This window comes from Cenococcum geophilum (assembly GCF_001692895.1).
Source record: "Cenococcum geophilum 1.58 unplaced genomic scaffold K441scaffold_55, whole genome shotgun sequence".
NCBI lineage: Eukaryota > Fungi > Ascomycota > Dothideomycetes > Gloniales > Gloniaceae > Cenococcum > Cenococcum geophilum.
The window spans coordinates 784,719-798,288 of record NW_027137613.1 but is presented as its reverse complement, the minus strand read 5'-3'; the positions used below and the strand labels follow the sequence as shown (position 1 = coordinate 798,288).

At 50.1% G+C, this 13,570-nt stretch overlaps 7 protein-coding genes across 7 annotated transcripts; 3 read left to right on the top strand and 4 right to left on the bottom strand.

The window, feature by feature from the left end:
* The first annotated feature begins 522 nt into the window (after positions 1 to 522).
* K441DRAFT_699750 (ammonium transporter MepA) lies at positions 523 to 2,634 on the top strand. Its single transcript, XM_067653181.1, has 3 exons — positions 523 to 948; positions 1,011 to 1,225; positions 1,288 to 2,634. Exons 1-3 carry the CDS (start codon positions 937 to 939, stop codon positions 2,486 to 2,488), a joined length of 1,428 nt encoding a protein of 475 aa, XP_067499099.1. The 5' UTR covers positions 523 to 936; the 3' UTR covers positions 2,489 to 2,634.
* Positions 2,635 to 3,267: 633 nt separating this feature from the next.
* On the top strand, positions 3,268 to 4,260 carry K441DRAFT_583389 (PQ loop repeat protein-like protein; the record flags this gene model as incomplete). The annotated part of the gene is made up of 3 exons (XM_067644494.1): positions 3,268 to 3,326; positions 3,386 to 3,643; positions 3,690 to 4,260. The coding sequence occupies 3 exons, from the start codon at positions 3,268 to 3,270 to the stop codon at positions 4,258 to 4,260; spliced, it is 888 nt and encodes a 295-aa protein (XP_067499098.1).
* Positions 4,261 to 5,274: 1,014 nt separating this feature from the next.
* Positions 5,275 to 7,058, bottom strand: K441DRAFT_619338 (peroxisome assembly protein 12; the record flags this gene model as incomplete). The annotated part of the gene is made up of 2 exons (XM_067645870.1): positions 5,275 to 6,949; positions 7,001 to 7,058. The coding sequence occupies 2 exons, from the start codon at positions 7,056 to 7,058 to the stop codon at positions 5,631 to 5,633; spliced, it is 1,377 nt and encodes a 458-aa protein (XP_067499097.1). The 3' UTR covers positions 5,275 to 5,630.
* Positions 7,059 to 7,284: 226 nt separating this feature from the next.
* On the bottom strand, positions 7,285 to 8,666 carry K441DRAFT_667460 (uncharacterized protein). Its single transcript, XM_067649841.1, has one exon. The coding sequence runs from the start codon at positions 8,448 to 8,450 to the stop codon at positions 7,443 to 7,445; it is 1,008 nt and encodes a 335-aa protein (XP_067499096.1). The 5' UTR covers positions 8,451 to 8,666; the 3' UTR covers positions 7,285 to 7,442.
* Positions 8,667 to 9,361: 695 nt separating this feature from the next.
* Positions 9,362 to 10,033, bottom strand: K441DRAFT_583446 (putative nephrocystin; the record flags this gene model as incomplete). The annotated part of the gene is made up of 1 exon (XM_067644498.1): positions 9,362 to 10,033. A coding segment is annotated over one exon (672 nt), but the record flags the coding sequence as incomplete, so codon positions are not given.
* A 4-nt stretch (positions 10,034 to 10,037) lies between these two features.
* K441DRAFT_583275 (putative acyl-CoA dehydrogenase) lies at positions 10,038 to 10,343 on the top strand (the record flags this gene model as incomplete). Its single annotated transcript, XM_067644491.1, has 1 exon — positions 10,038 to 10,343. A coding segment is annotated over one exon (306 nt), but the record flags the coding sequence as incomplete, so codon positions are not given.
* A 449-nt stretch (positions 10,344 to 10,792) lies between these two features.
* K441DRAFT_644711 (HET-domain-containing protein) lies at positions 10,793 to 13,295 on the bottom strand. Its single transcript, XM_067646768.1, has 2 exons — positions 12,679 to 13,295; positions 10,793 to 12,627 (listed from the first exon to the last, which is right to left on the bottom strand). Exons 1-2 carry the CDS (start codon positions 13,052 to 13,054, stop codon positions 10,982 to 10,984), a joined length of 2,022 nt encoding a protein of 673 aa, XP_067499093.1. The 5' UTR covers positions 13,055 to 13,295; the 3' UTR covers positions 10,793 to 10,981.
* Positions 13,296 to 13,570: the final 275 nt, after the last annotated feature.

Sequence of the window (13,570 nt, the reverse complement as noted above, 5' to 3'; positions counted from 1 at the left end):
TCACGCTTCACGATGCAGACGGTTCTCTAAATAGTCTGAAAGTGTTGGGTGTATCCACGTCTCGCGCCGGCCGAGGCAGGGGGGGTGCAGATTGGGTGTGGCGCACTGCAGGTCCATGCACCTTCAACACGACACTCCGGGTGCTTCGAGGCGTGGAAGCTTGCAGAAGTCCAAGAAAGACCAAGGCGGCGGTCAACCCACGCAAAAGCAAGAAGGTTATAACGGCAGAGATAAGCTTCCAAAGTCCCACATTGACGCACTTGCCGCCCGGGCCATGTGCCGTAAGTTGACACACTGTTATCCCGTAAGAAAGGCCCCGAATGGTGGAGTTCGCGTTCCGTCGCCCTTCTTGGCATGTTCCAAGAGCCTGTTGTCGTCCATTTACACGCGTCCTAACTCGTTCTAACGCGCCCCTAAACCCGAAACACCCAAAATACCCACTCTCGCCTTATCAACACCAAGACTCTATACCAAGAACTGTACTCCCATGGATGCCGTGAAACCGCAACCGCCCCATTCCTGCGCAGGCCTAGCCTTGGCCCACCGCGCGGACTATTCCTGAAGCTGACCCGCTGCCGCAAGGCCAAGTCGCTTCCCCTAGCTTCGGCCAATCTCGGGCTCTGGTCGTGAGACGANCCATGCGGCGGAAGGGCTGGGCATTCGTGGGCGCGACAGGTGAATGTGCTGCTTATCAGTTGCCAAGATGAGCGTGAATGGGCGACGGGGGCGGGACGTGCGACTTGTGGTGGCTTCGCTAATATTAGTGGGTACGTATCTTTAATGGAGGGATGCTGAGATGAATACTTATATGACTTGACGGATGCCCTGTTCGAAAGCTAGGATTTGGCAGCGCACCTCACTCATTGAAAAGCTCCACGCTTTTGTGAGAGAAAATATACCCATAGAATCTGAAAACCCTAGCTTCGGCAAGGAAAGATGTCGACGACTGTAAGCCCCCTTCGTCCCCTGCTGTGAAAAAGTTGAATTGTACATGCTGACAACTCTACCAGCCTGAGTTTAACTCTGACCAGCCCAATGGTGGCGATTCTCTTACAGTCGACGTAAATGCCCAATATGCCGGCTTAGAGTACCACTACACCTACCTCGTCTTCTGTGGCTTCATTGTCTGGCTCATTATCCCGGGTATCGGTCTGCTCTATGGCGGTCTCGCACGGAGGAAGTCGTCGCTTGCCTTACTCTTCCAATCGCTTATGGTAGCTGCTGTGTGAGTACTTGCAAGTCGTTGCAACAACTTTTAAATAGAATATGAGCTTATACAAGAAATAGCACAACATTTCAATGGATGTTCTGGGGTTATTCACTCGCATACTCCCGCACTGCCAACAAATTCATTGGTGACCTTGCCAACTTTGGCATGAAGAATGTCATGGCAGCGCCCTCTCCTGGCTCCGCCGTGATCCCCGAGATCGTCTTCTGCCTCTATCAGATGCTTTTCTGCGCCTGCACTGTTCAGATCGTAATTGGTGGTTCCTTCGAACGTGGTCGCATCGTCCCCTCTCTTGTCTTCGCCTTTATCTGGGCTACTGTCGTCTATTGCCCTATTGCATGCTGGACTTGGAACTCAAACGGCTGGCTGTTTCAACTGCCGTCTCTTGATTTTGCTGGAGGAGGGCCTGTCCACATCTCTAGCGGTTGGTCTGCGTTGGCATATGCTTGGGTTCTCGGAAAGCGCAAGCACCACGGCGAGAGGTCACACGGCAAGGCACACAACACCACACTCGTTTTCCTTGGTACTGTTCTTATCTGGTTCGGCTGGTTCGGCTTCAACGGTGGCTCGGCGCTGAACGCTTCCGTGCGCGCCATGCTCGCCGCCTTCAACACCAACACCGCTGCTAGCTGCGGTGTTCTTGGTTGGGTCTTGGTTGACTTCATCCGCACCAAGGGCAAGTTCTCCGTCATAGGTGCTTGCTCTGGCGCCATTGCTGGTCTCGTTGGCATTACGCCAGCAGCTGGTTTTGTTTCCGTCTGGCTGGCTGCTCTCATTGGCTTCTTGACAGCAGTGGTTTGCGCCTCACTCCAAGATGTCAACAAATGGTTGCACATCGATGAGGGCATGGATGTATTCAAGCTCCACGGTATCGGCGGCATGTGCGGCTCTTTTTTCACTGGAATCTTCGCCCAATCCTGGGTCTCTGCTCTTGATGGCGCTTCACAGTACCCCGGTGCTATTGATGGTGTTGGCGTCCAGGTGGGCAAGCAGCTCGCTGAGATCACTGCTATCTCCTCGTACTCGTTCGTCGTCACATGCATTCTTCTATATGCGCTCAAGTATATCCCGTACATGCATCTGCGTGTCAGCGAGGAGGCGGAGATGGTTGGTTTGGATATCGATCAGTTCTTTGATGAGCAGATTGGGGACTGGAGCATGCTTGAGTCCCATCACACACTCGAAGGTGTCAAACAATTGGATGCTAGCAGCCAGCGCAGTGCGAAGGCAGAGACACAAATTCCAGACAATAAGGAATAGCTCACTAAGACGAAGAAGTGAGAGGGAGTTTGGAGATGAATTGGTTTCTTAATTATAGCTGTGATACCACTCTTTCAAGGGGCTAGGAATTTCTTTATAGCTCATAGATGTAGAACCAATTTTAATTCAATTCATTAGATTTCCGGATCTTCGAATTTGCTATCATACTCTTAATAGTGACCTACGAGACCGCCCCTTTCGATTTCGTATCTCTTCTACTGTGGCAAATTCCGGATAGTTTCCGGAGAGATGCAGAGTATCAACCGGGATGATTCCTAGGTATAAATTGTGAGGTCTCTTGCGTTAGAAGATCAGCTCCTCGCGGGTTGTTGGTTATCTTCCACCCCTGCCACACGTTGGCGGCTCGTTGGTGGAGAAGAGATCGAGGTGCGCAAGGCTGCGTGGCGTTTCTTTGATCCGTTTGTCGTATGTACCGCGGTCGCGACAGCTCAGAGCAACAACGCAACCAGGAAGTACTATCCTCTGCTATGGCTGGCTTTCGGTCTTGCTTCTCCTCAATCTTCCCTCTCTCAAACTCTCTGTAACCACGTACTCTCTCATCCCTTATTCATTCGCTTCCGTTTATTTTGCAGCACTTTATTTCCCCCTCGGATTATTGAGATAGTTGTGTATGGCTTGAATACCTCAAAGACAATATCGTATTGTCAGAACTACGCCGAGGTATTGTTTCGAATGATCTCTAATATATTCCCGAGACTCAACTGGACCTTGGGAATCCACTCTATCATTGCAAAGCGAGTAGTATGACATTACCAACTATGAAAGACCGCTGCGAGGAGATTTCTAGCCCAAATGTCGCAAACTTTGTTATATCAATGTATGTGCTGCTCTGTTCTCGGCTTTCGGATTCGTGCAGGAGCTTACAATCTAATCTAGCATCATCCTTATCGGCATACTCGTCTCGTACCTCCCTCAGCACATTAAGATCATAAGACGTCGCTCGTCTCGCGGCCTTTCTCCGATGTTTGTCCTTCTTGGGACAGTCTCGGGCACCGCCGGCATTGCGAATATCCTCACTCTTCCATCGAGTCGTGCAGATATGGGTTGTTGCAAGGAGATCAGCACCTTTGCGTGTACAGCGGCATTGCTGGGTATTGCGCAAGTGGGCGTTCAGTGGACTTGTTTCTTCTTCATGTAAGACTCCGTCCGGTTTATGGCAGGCTCTTTGTTAATGAAGCAGTATGCTCCTCTTCCTGATATTCTTTCCACGACGAGTCGACGATGTGGATGAGCCAGACCTCCCTACCTGGGTGGAGGCAGTTATGGTCCTGAGCGTCTCCATGGCTTTCTTCATTGCAGTTTTTATCGCCTCCGTTGTTTTCATCTACGCTCAGCCGGAGCATCTTCAGGGTTGGGCCAATTTCCTAGGCATTACTGGAACAATTCTGGCTTCCTTACAATACCTCCCGCAGATCTGGACCACCTGGAAGTTACAACACGTCATGAGTCTTAGCATACCGATGATGTGTATACAAACCCCAGGCAGCTTTGTTTGGGCCGCAAGTCTCGCTGCTAGAGTAGGGCCCGAAGGATGGAGCGCTTGGGGTCTCTACTGCGTTACAGGCTGTTTGCAAGGTGTCCTGTTAGCTATGGGTATCTCATTCTGGCTCCGAGATCGTAGGCAGGTGAGGTACGAATCAGATAGCAGTCTAGCAGGGAACCAACCAAATGGTCACGCCGCAATACGCTCTGAGGAAGGCTTGAACGAGCAAACGCCATTGCTGTCGGATTCCGGAATAGGACCTGAATGATCCTGACCTTCGTTTTCGGTTGCTGTTGCTTTTGCTTTTGTTGTGATCTCCTAGAGTGACAACAATGCAGCCAGTTGTACTATTTCAATTCTATCTTCGGCACCAACAGGGAATACAACCCATTTGACTCACTCTAATCTTGATGGACACAACAACTCTCTTAACTCTAGCATAAAGATGGTTTTAATTCTGTATGCTCTTCAAAATCTAAGATCCAGGCCGCATTGAGCGGTGTGAATCCGAAGTATCGAACAGGTTAGTACGACCGACCGGACCATCTCTGACAGATCTGCCTCCCCGTGGGCCGTACCTCATTCAAATATTCTCAGGAAACGCAAGCGAACTTCTTTGGTTAGCAACAGTAATTCATTGTACTGAACACCAATGCTGCCAAGCATGAAGCCAAACTTCTATTTTACCACTGAAACTACGGATCCGTGGGTGATCTCTGATTACGTTGGTGGACCTTTTGTTACTCCTAATAGCCTCGGCGTGATAGAGGGGAAGGTTGGACTTGGGCGCCTCATAAACTACAAAGGCCAAGTCTAGGATTTAAGTATGTGAGCCTTGTGTCCACCCTGCAAACTCCTGCAAGGTAGTGATAGTAATGAGATGGCTCAGGGCTTGCGTCTTACGCGTTAATCGAGGCTGGAAAATCGAACCTTGAGAACTATTTCGTTTTAAATGCGCCATAAGTTGTTATACTTCAACGTGTTGAATAATTCTGGGGAAATGTATAAAGCAGAATTAGCGTGCACACGTAGTGCATTGACATGCTTCAGTATTAATGCTGCTCTTTCTTCCCCTGGTAGGGTTCTACAATAGTTGGACCGTGCGCGAACACCAGAATCGGGTGCGTATGATCACGGAGCCTTGATCCTATTGATTCTATTGGCTGGCTCTTATCGATAACCGTAGGACCCATTTTACCAGGGGAAGGGATAGCTGTGAAAACGAGGTTATTGATGGAAATCGCCAACAATTCGCAAATTTTGCATAATTCGATGCGAAAATCTACCGTCTACTCTCCAGTATATTAAACTCGAATCTAGATATCGCTTTATAAATCTTCTAAGATTCTCCAAAATTTAGGTATCCCTTAACCCGTCAGAGTCCTACACTAAGGTCGCTTAAGTTCGCCATTGGATTTCATTGGGTGTCTTTCGCTAATCCAGATGCCTTAATTGGCCGATAATCGTTGGACGAATTTTAACGGGTTAAGGGATAGTGTCAGTTCGTTACAGATATATGCAACTCTTGTCATCGCTCCGCTCAACGCCGCTTCCAGAGCTTCAAACTCGCTGCCCGAAATCAGATCCCCAGCCTTTTAAACGCCACTCAATGCCCATCCTTTTTTTCAATGACTCCTATCACACAACAACCCTCCGCAGTACCTCCGTCCCCCCCAGCAAGACGCGCCCAGTAACGGCGCACCGGCCCTTCCCGCTCTCCCACCTCCCCTCTCGACTCCCCTCTTCAGCGCCCCAGCCCTCTTCCCCGGCTTCAGCGGTTCCTGAACCTTCCATGAACGCTATTTGGCGCTCATGCACTCCCTCTACCCAGCGGTGTATGCACGTGTAGCAATACACGAACCCGGTGGGCGCCGCGGTAGGCGTGGTAATAGGGGAGGTACAGATGGGGCAGAGAGAGGAATTGGGCGGAGGAACGGTAAGAATAGGAAGGAGGGTTGAGGCTGCAATCGGGGGATTCTGCGGGATGGTGGAGGCGGATGGAGCCTTCTCTGCGTCGGACGGCGCCGACGGCCTCGGTTTGGAAAAGGTGGTCGAGGTAAGACCGGATGTTACGGGTGGGGGGAGCTCGATCCCTTCGGCTGCTTTGCGGGATAGCTGCCGCGCGAAGTCGGATGCGTGCCACCATTCTAGGAATTTGAGCGCGAAAATGGAGGCTGGGAGGACAATGCGTAGTGAGGATAGCAGCTTCGGATAGACTGTCCGCCCTAAGGTCCGTGGGTTGAAGATGGAGCCACCTTCTCCTGACCTCGCTCCCGCTGTCGGTGATCCGGCGCTAGGTTTGGTAGCCAACTCAATGGCCCTATAGTCCGCCTCGCCTAACCTCCGCATCCGTGTCCCAATTAGCCAGAGGAAGGGAGAGTGGTACTTGGAGCCATCGAAAAGGTAGGCTAGATTAAATGCTAACAGGCTGAAATAATATGCCGCGTTGACGCTGGGGTAGATGTGCTGTAGGAACCACTTGTAGTAAAAAAGCAACCGCTGTTTTATGTTCGCTCCTGGTGGTAATGTGTCTCGATCTCTGTTGAAACCCGGGCCTAATACATTCGCGTGCGCGGCATGGATGTCATAGCCCTCGTCCAGCTTCCGTTTCAAGTACGGCAGGCCAACCATCACTGCCAGATTCCGCCAGATATCGCGGTCCTGAAGTTTGAGAGTTTCGCGAACATCATTGGGCGCGCCGAGCTGTGCGCGCGGCACTTCGTGGCCTTTCGTGCGGAGAACGCGCTCGCGTTTGAGCCCATAGAAGTTCTCGGTGAAGCCGCCGCCATATGTACGCAGAAAGTGCCGCTCCACCAGAAGCATGAGGAGCGCGTAAACTTCATCGAAAGAGTTGAGGATGCGGAGAAGGTAGCGGGGATGACGGTGGGTGGCGACGGCGAGTAGGTAACGCAGAGAGGGTGGAAGAAGGGAGGAGAGCTGCTGCTCTGAGAGGAGTTCTGAACAAAGGCCATGTTAGAGAAGGTCGGTCATAGAAGGGTACTTATTACCGAAGAGGGACGGCTTCAGCTCGTCCAAACCATTCTGCAAACTCGACATGAACTCCATGGTGTTAGGTCGGAGTTCTGATTTGTCGTGATTGACATTGCTGGTGGAGTAGCAGGTGATGGAGCAACCACCGAGACTTGAACGTGCTGCATAAGTTGAGCCGAGGTTGACGTATTTTATGCACACGTCGCTTAGTAACACGTTTCTTTCATAAATTACTTTATGCTCCAATGGACTCTTCGAATATATTTGGCAAATTGGATACTCTAGAAGGCAATTAATTCATCTCATCTTGCATAAAAATCACAAAATATCTTCAAGCTGCATCAAAGCTCTTCCCTCTGCGTTCGGAAACACTAATTTAGCATTGAATCCAGCTCTGGGAAGTAGGAATTGAAAACTTCTGCCGGAGCTTGTGTGGTTCCTTCAATAATTTGGGGTTATCTAAAATATCTTACTCAACACCCTCTTGACCTCCTCAGGCTGCTCAACGTTGCTCTTATCTTTGGCAGTCTTTAACTTCACTTCGTTCTGCTTAAACTGTCTCCGGAAATCTACCTCGCCTCGATTAGCGCTTACCACTTCATCATCAGCAGGTGTTGCAAGGAAGTCCTCGCCATCTTGTTTCTTCTTCCGCTTTGCCTTTATCCCGTCAAGCATCTTTGCTTTCTCCACATTTTGTAAGAACAGCTTGTTCTCCCTCGTTGTCTGAGCAATCTCCGCCCTTAACCTTGCTGCTCGTTCCGCATTCTCATTGGCAATCTGCTCTGTAAGATGATGCCATTTGAATCCTTTCAAATATTTGATATTCCACACATCATCGTGGTACCAGCCGCCCTTTTTGCCTCCAATAATCTGTGCGTTCAAGGTTTCTGCGACTATCTTGGCATTCTTCTTGTCTAGAAACTCTACCCAGCCATCCGTAAAAGAGCGCTTCTTATTTCCCCCAGCTTTTACCCGCCGAGTGTGTGCTGCTGGGTCCTCGGGTGTGAGAAATATTCGACCAATCTCGCCATAAGGTGAGAGAAGATGTTTGGCGGTTTGGGGCTTCATGAAGGGTGGAACGCGAGAGATGTAAATGACACCAGTTTTTGAAGAGGCTTTCTGGCTCGCAAGAAGCTGTTTCTGAGTGAGAGGTTTGAGCTTCTTCGATGGTTTTTTATGTGTTGCGGCCGCTGCTGGTTCGGGCTCGCCTGTTTCCTTCGCTATTCGTTCACTAGAGTCCTCCTTGTCGCTTTTGTCGTGCTTATCTCCAGCAGCTGGCCCATCTTTGTAGTTCAATTCATCGTCCTCCTCCGCAAGATCGGGGTCAGAGTGGATGTCAAATTTCCGCCGTTTTGAGGCACGCCCTGCAAGCACCTTTCCCTTGCTCTCTTCTCTAGAATCGTACCCCTGATCACTCTCCTCACTCTCCTCCGCTTCCAGCCATTCGTTTCTCCTTCGCGTGGTCATTGTTATGTGGTTGGATAGGTGATGTCGTGCGTCGAAGTTGCGGGAATAGAAAAATCGTGGTTATCGATAAGGTTGCCAAGAGTGTTAAATTTGGACCGGGCTTCAGCTTCAAGTTCCCACCTTTTTGATCCTAATATCGTCCAACCTACCAAATACGTCGTTCCTTTAACTCGTAGCAAAAGAACTGTCCCCGGAGCTTTGGCAGCTGCCTTCGAGCCCTTTGCCAGAGCTTCATATTCTCTAAGATCCTAACGATCTAATTGGCTAGAGCTTATCGATAAGAATAGGACCCAAAATCAATGTTGCAAGGGATACAACGCCGCAGAAGGCCCGTATTACTGGCGCGATCGAGTTTAACCACGCGATAGGCCTTCAGGGCTTTAACAATAAAGTCTTTAATTACTACGGCTGCTCGAAGGCCTCTGGCTATCGTATTCTTAGTAGTAAAAGTAGTCAAACGGAAAGACGACTACAAATTCCGGTGGTGGGCGATGAGAACGTGGATCTCGCGATTTTGCAGTCCCACTTTTTCTGTCAATCGCGTGCCACTAAACGTTTCTAGTAAGGCGCTATTAGCCTAGACACGTGATTTATTGCGGTACAAGAAGATACTTCTTTATCACCGCTCAAGTTCACAACCCTGCTGTCGGTGGCAAAGTGCCGCCTTGGTGACAGCCGCCACGCTAACAGATCAACACCGGGCTACCACTTCCATAAGTACCCTCAAGTACCTTTCTTCGTACGATGTTCTAAACTACTTGTCAACTGTCTTAGAACATATAAGTAGAAAAGTATAGTTCTAACATCTACTTTACGCGCCTCCTTCGGTACGGTGAATTCATGTTAGTCAACTAATCTAGCCACCATTAGCTGTCCAAGGTTAAGGAGCCAACGTCCACCTGCTCTGCCTGCTATGTAGCCATCGTTTTGGAGGCAGAAATGTAATGTGGATGGCTAACGCCTAGAACGTGGCGGCGTAACTGCACACAGTCACGCATGAGCTTTATAGCTTCTGCATCGCGACCCTGTCTATTCCATGTGAAGGCAAGATTGTTCATGCTGGTCAGCGTGTCGGGATGGTCTGCTCCGAGTTTCTTCTTGCGAATCTCCATCACTTCCACCTCCAGCGCTTCGGCAGCCTTCCATCGACCTTGCTTCCCGTATGTCAACACCAGATTGCCCATGCTGGTCAGCGTCGAGGGATGGTCTGCTCCGAGTTTCTTGTAAGTCTCCATCACTTCCACCTTCAGCGCTTCGGTAGCCTCCCATCGGCCTTTAAGATTATATGCCAAGCCTACCATCGTTTTACTATCCAGCATTTCTTCATGCTCCGGACCAAACATCTTCTTCCTTGCATTCATTGCCTGAACCGACATTTTCTCTGCCTCTATCCCATTTTCCATCCCCCACGCGTACCATGCTGCCCTGTATAGCATTGTAGTCCAGTCACCCAATACGCTGTCTCCCTCCGGCTGCTGCCCTGCTGCTGGTTTGGCATGCGGGAAAAGCATCTGACATCTTGCCCAGTTCTCATACCCTCCCGTAGGAAACTCGGCGCAGAGATTGTAGACGAACTGCCGCTTCTATAGCTGGCTCGAGAACCTCATCTACCAGTGCCAGAAGACGGGTGAGATGGAGGCCATGTTGAAGCTCGGAGGCGCTATTGCTAGCTTGAAGGCTCAGAGCACAACCACCTTTGAATTCTGCGCTCGAGAAGCCTCTCAGATCTTTGGCGGTCTCAGCTGCAGCCGGGGAGGCCAAGGCGCGAAGGTGGAAAGGTTATATAAGGATGCGAAGGCTTATACCATCCCCGGTGGAAGCGAGGAGATTATGCTGGATTTGAGCATCCGGCAGGCTTTGAGGGTGCATAAGGTACTAGGGATGAAGTTGTAACATGTAAGATTGTATATACGTGTGGATATAGCGTTGGGTCACAAGCATAGTGGGGCACAGTACGTAACCCATACGTCCGTACAACCTGAAGGCCCTGTACGGGTAGATTTGTGGGTAGTTACTGCACGGTAAGGAGTAGAGAGAGGTACGTACGGGGCCAAATTTAGTGCTGTAGCTGTACGTACGCTCACGTGCCTCGAATTCGCGTGGCTTTTCCGTCTGGACTTTGAGCTCTGATAGATTGTTCATGTAAGAATAAACAACCCCAGTGCGTAGCCAGTTCTTCTGTACTTGTAGAGCTTCAATTGTACTGCCCTCAAGTTGATTGCGATCAAAGGTGATGGTCCGCTGACGGCTTCCTCACCTGTACGGGCCATACGCGCCGTATTTTCAGACATTAAGTTACGTACGTACGGCCCTGAACGAGCATCCCTACGTACGATTACGTAAGCCGTACCTACGCCGTAGTTACGAGCCGTACTACGTACTGTGCACCACACTCGTCATAAGGTTTTCGCATAGGACAGGTGTATGTGTTACTACCTTAAACAACCAGACGGTATTTTGGTTGCCAATTCTGGTGGATGAGCTTTTCCATAAAACTGCCTTAGCCCTTTTTCAACGTACTCGCCCACTCACTAAATTAGGACAACATCCTGCGTTTGAGGCTTCTTCTGATCATTGTTCCGCTTCAGATGGTTTTTCAATTTCCAAGCCCTCTCTGATCTAAGGCTCTGCTTTGATCCAAGATCCTTCAACGGGAAACCTTTAAACATTCCAATACGTCTGTATCGGTTGTGGCTCATCTCCACTGGCAGAATAATGAGGCCCGCACCGAGGCTCCCAGATTCGGCAAGGAACAAGAAACATGAATTCACTAGCTCCTTTGGGTCTCCCTTCCTTCCTCTCCTATATCTACGCGGAATATCATTTAAGTCGTCGAGGTATGTCTCCAGGGTAGAGCAGAGATCCCCCCATGGTAGGAAATTATCATAGCCGCCGTAGTAAGAGCCGAACTGGTGGCAGCGGATAGTACTCAGCTGCAGAACCGATCCCTTGATGGACAACTGGTAATGGCTATGGAAGCCCTCAGTCGTGCGACCCTTGGATGACAAAAACTTGACGACAAGGTCAGTTGTCTGGAAGTAATCCTGCAGGAAGCGAACTGGACCCTTCACAGATGCCCAGGACCATGTTGGCGCTTGAAACTCCATTTTTCGAGCATACTCCTGCTTGCCCCGCTGATGCATCCAAAGGAGACCCTGAGAAGCATTCTGACGCCAAACGCCAGCAACATAGGCATCACCTGTGGCTTTCTGCGCAACCCCCGCAAGGCCCGCGATAGCGGGTAGTTTATCGGATTTTTTGGAAAGCATCCGTCCACTGTAGTCCTCAACGATCTCCTGCCAGCCGTCGTAAATTTCACGAGCCTGCTCGGTTGGCTCTGCCATTTGCTCTACGTCGATGCTCCTATTCGAAGGAGGATACGCCTGCCTCTCACTGCGAGTTTCGGTTTCTTCCGCATGGGAACAACGCCAGGAGACTTCTCTGGTTCCGAATCTCAGCAACCTCTTAGACAACGTTGTTTCCTGTAATGCCCAGCCACGGCAGTGCAGCGGCTCCGTTATTGTGGGATTAGAGAACTGGTGCTGTCCCAGATAGATCGCATCAGAATCCCCCTCAGATTTTGGAATGGCACAAAAGTCAACGGACGGTGCGGGTCGTTCGTTGAGTATACCGGCGAGTGCTGCGGGCGCACTTTCAGCGGAAATGGTAAAATAGGCCGATTGATATATTTGCCCCATTTTCCATGACTCAGATAGCCAGTCTTGTTGAGCTGCTGTGTCCGTACCTTGCAAGATGCATAATGAGTCAACCCAGAGATACCTGAGTCCCATGTAGCGAGTAATTCTGATCGCATCCTGAATCGTCTGGGGTAGCTGAGAAAGCGAGATTGATTGCTGCATGGCCCTGATATTTGAGGAAGTCGTAGTCAAGAATGGATCAGTTCCCCAGCAGTAACTCAGCGCGGCATATTTCACGGATGTTGGATTGCCCAGGTCATCGTACTCCAGCAGCGAAACCAATTTGACCGCATCTCTTCCCAGCTTAGGGCTCACATCAATGAGGCGAGTTGGAACGAAGTTCATGTCGACATTTTGGCATCTCTTTCCATGCAGTTCAGTGCATGCATCCAGCCACCGTCTCGCAAGGCGTAAACAATCATCGGAACCAGGATTCGTGCTTCGCAGCCGACGTGATATCGAGTCGCTTTTAGATTCTCCTTCCCCACCATAGTCAGATAATGTGACCCCCGGGTCCATATTTCACATACCGATGCCAAGATTGACGTTCAGAAAAGCGTAGGCAAACTTGAATTTGTACTCATACGCCTCGGAAAACCATTTCTCTCCGTGTTCCCCGCACAATAACTTGGGCAGAATGCTTGTCCGTACAAATTCCTTTGTAGTTGCAGCGACCACCACCGCTCCAGCATGTGCGTTGTATCTCAACAGTAGAGTGTCCATCCACCAATAAACCCCGAGGCGCAGGGAGTGGTAGATAAGTGCGCACAGCCCGCACGGATTTCGCGAGTCCAATCCATTCTGCCAGGCGGTTAAGTGCGGTTCGAGTGGTAGGGTGATTCCAGTCGCCACAATGACATTGAGACTGATTGGTTGGCACAGAGTGCAGCGATTGGTGTTGATCATATTGGTCGTAGAGTCGGAAATTTTGCGATGGATGCCGACTGCATCATAGATGGGTGTAAGGGAAACACAAGATGGGGTGAAAGTAGTTAATTACGAAAATACTGCTCCAGAAGACAAGGCTGTACAAAGTCACATACTATACGTTTCTAGAAACTTATTGCCTCTCTTCTAAGCTAGCAGGGAGGATGGCCGACCTGCTCCGGCCATAGGGTTGTGAGGTGGCGAATTTTGTAGCTGTTTTTAGAGAGTTAAGTTAGTTAACTAGAGGCATGGCCAAGGTTGAGTTAGATCGCAAGGCTGCGGGGCTGAGATCGGCCCGCTTACCAAGTCTCCGCACGGCCATAGGCCTGCCAGCCACAAGCTTGGCTCACTAGATGATATAAGTAAATTACACGGTGATGATTATCTAGGACGTGCGGTGTCGTTTCGCACTAGCCGGAATCGGTAATTGCTTTAATCAGAAGTACCGACCGGGGTTCCGACCTCGCATAAATTTGCGCGCGACAGCAGGCACAA

Bases quoted from the DNA above. Each gene is read 5' to 3' on its own strand.
- K441DRAFT_699750 (XM_067653181.1), top strand. The intron at 1,226-1,287 runs GTGAGTACTTGC...TACAAGAAATAG, and splicing joins TCGCTTATGGTAGCTGCTGT to CACAACATTTCAATGGATGT.
- K441DRAFT_667460 (XM_067649841.1), bottom strand. From the start codon at position 8,450: ATGACCACGCGAAGGAGAAACGAATGGCTGGAAGCGGAGGAGAGTGAG.
- K441DRAFT_644711 (XM_067646768.1), bottom strand. From the start codon at position 13,054: ATGATCAACACCAATCGCTGCACTCTGTGCCAACCAATCAGTCTCAAT. The intron at 12,628-12,678 runs GTATGTGAAATA...ATGGTGGGGAAG, and splicing joins GAACGTCAATCTTGGCATCG to GAGAATCTAAAAGCGACTCG.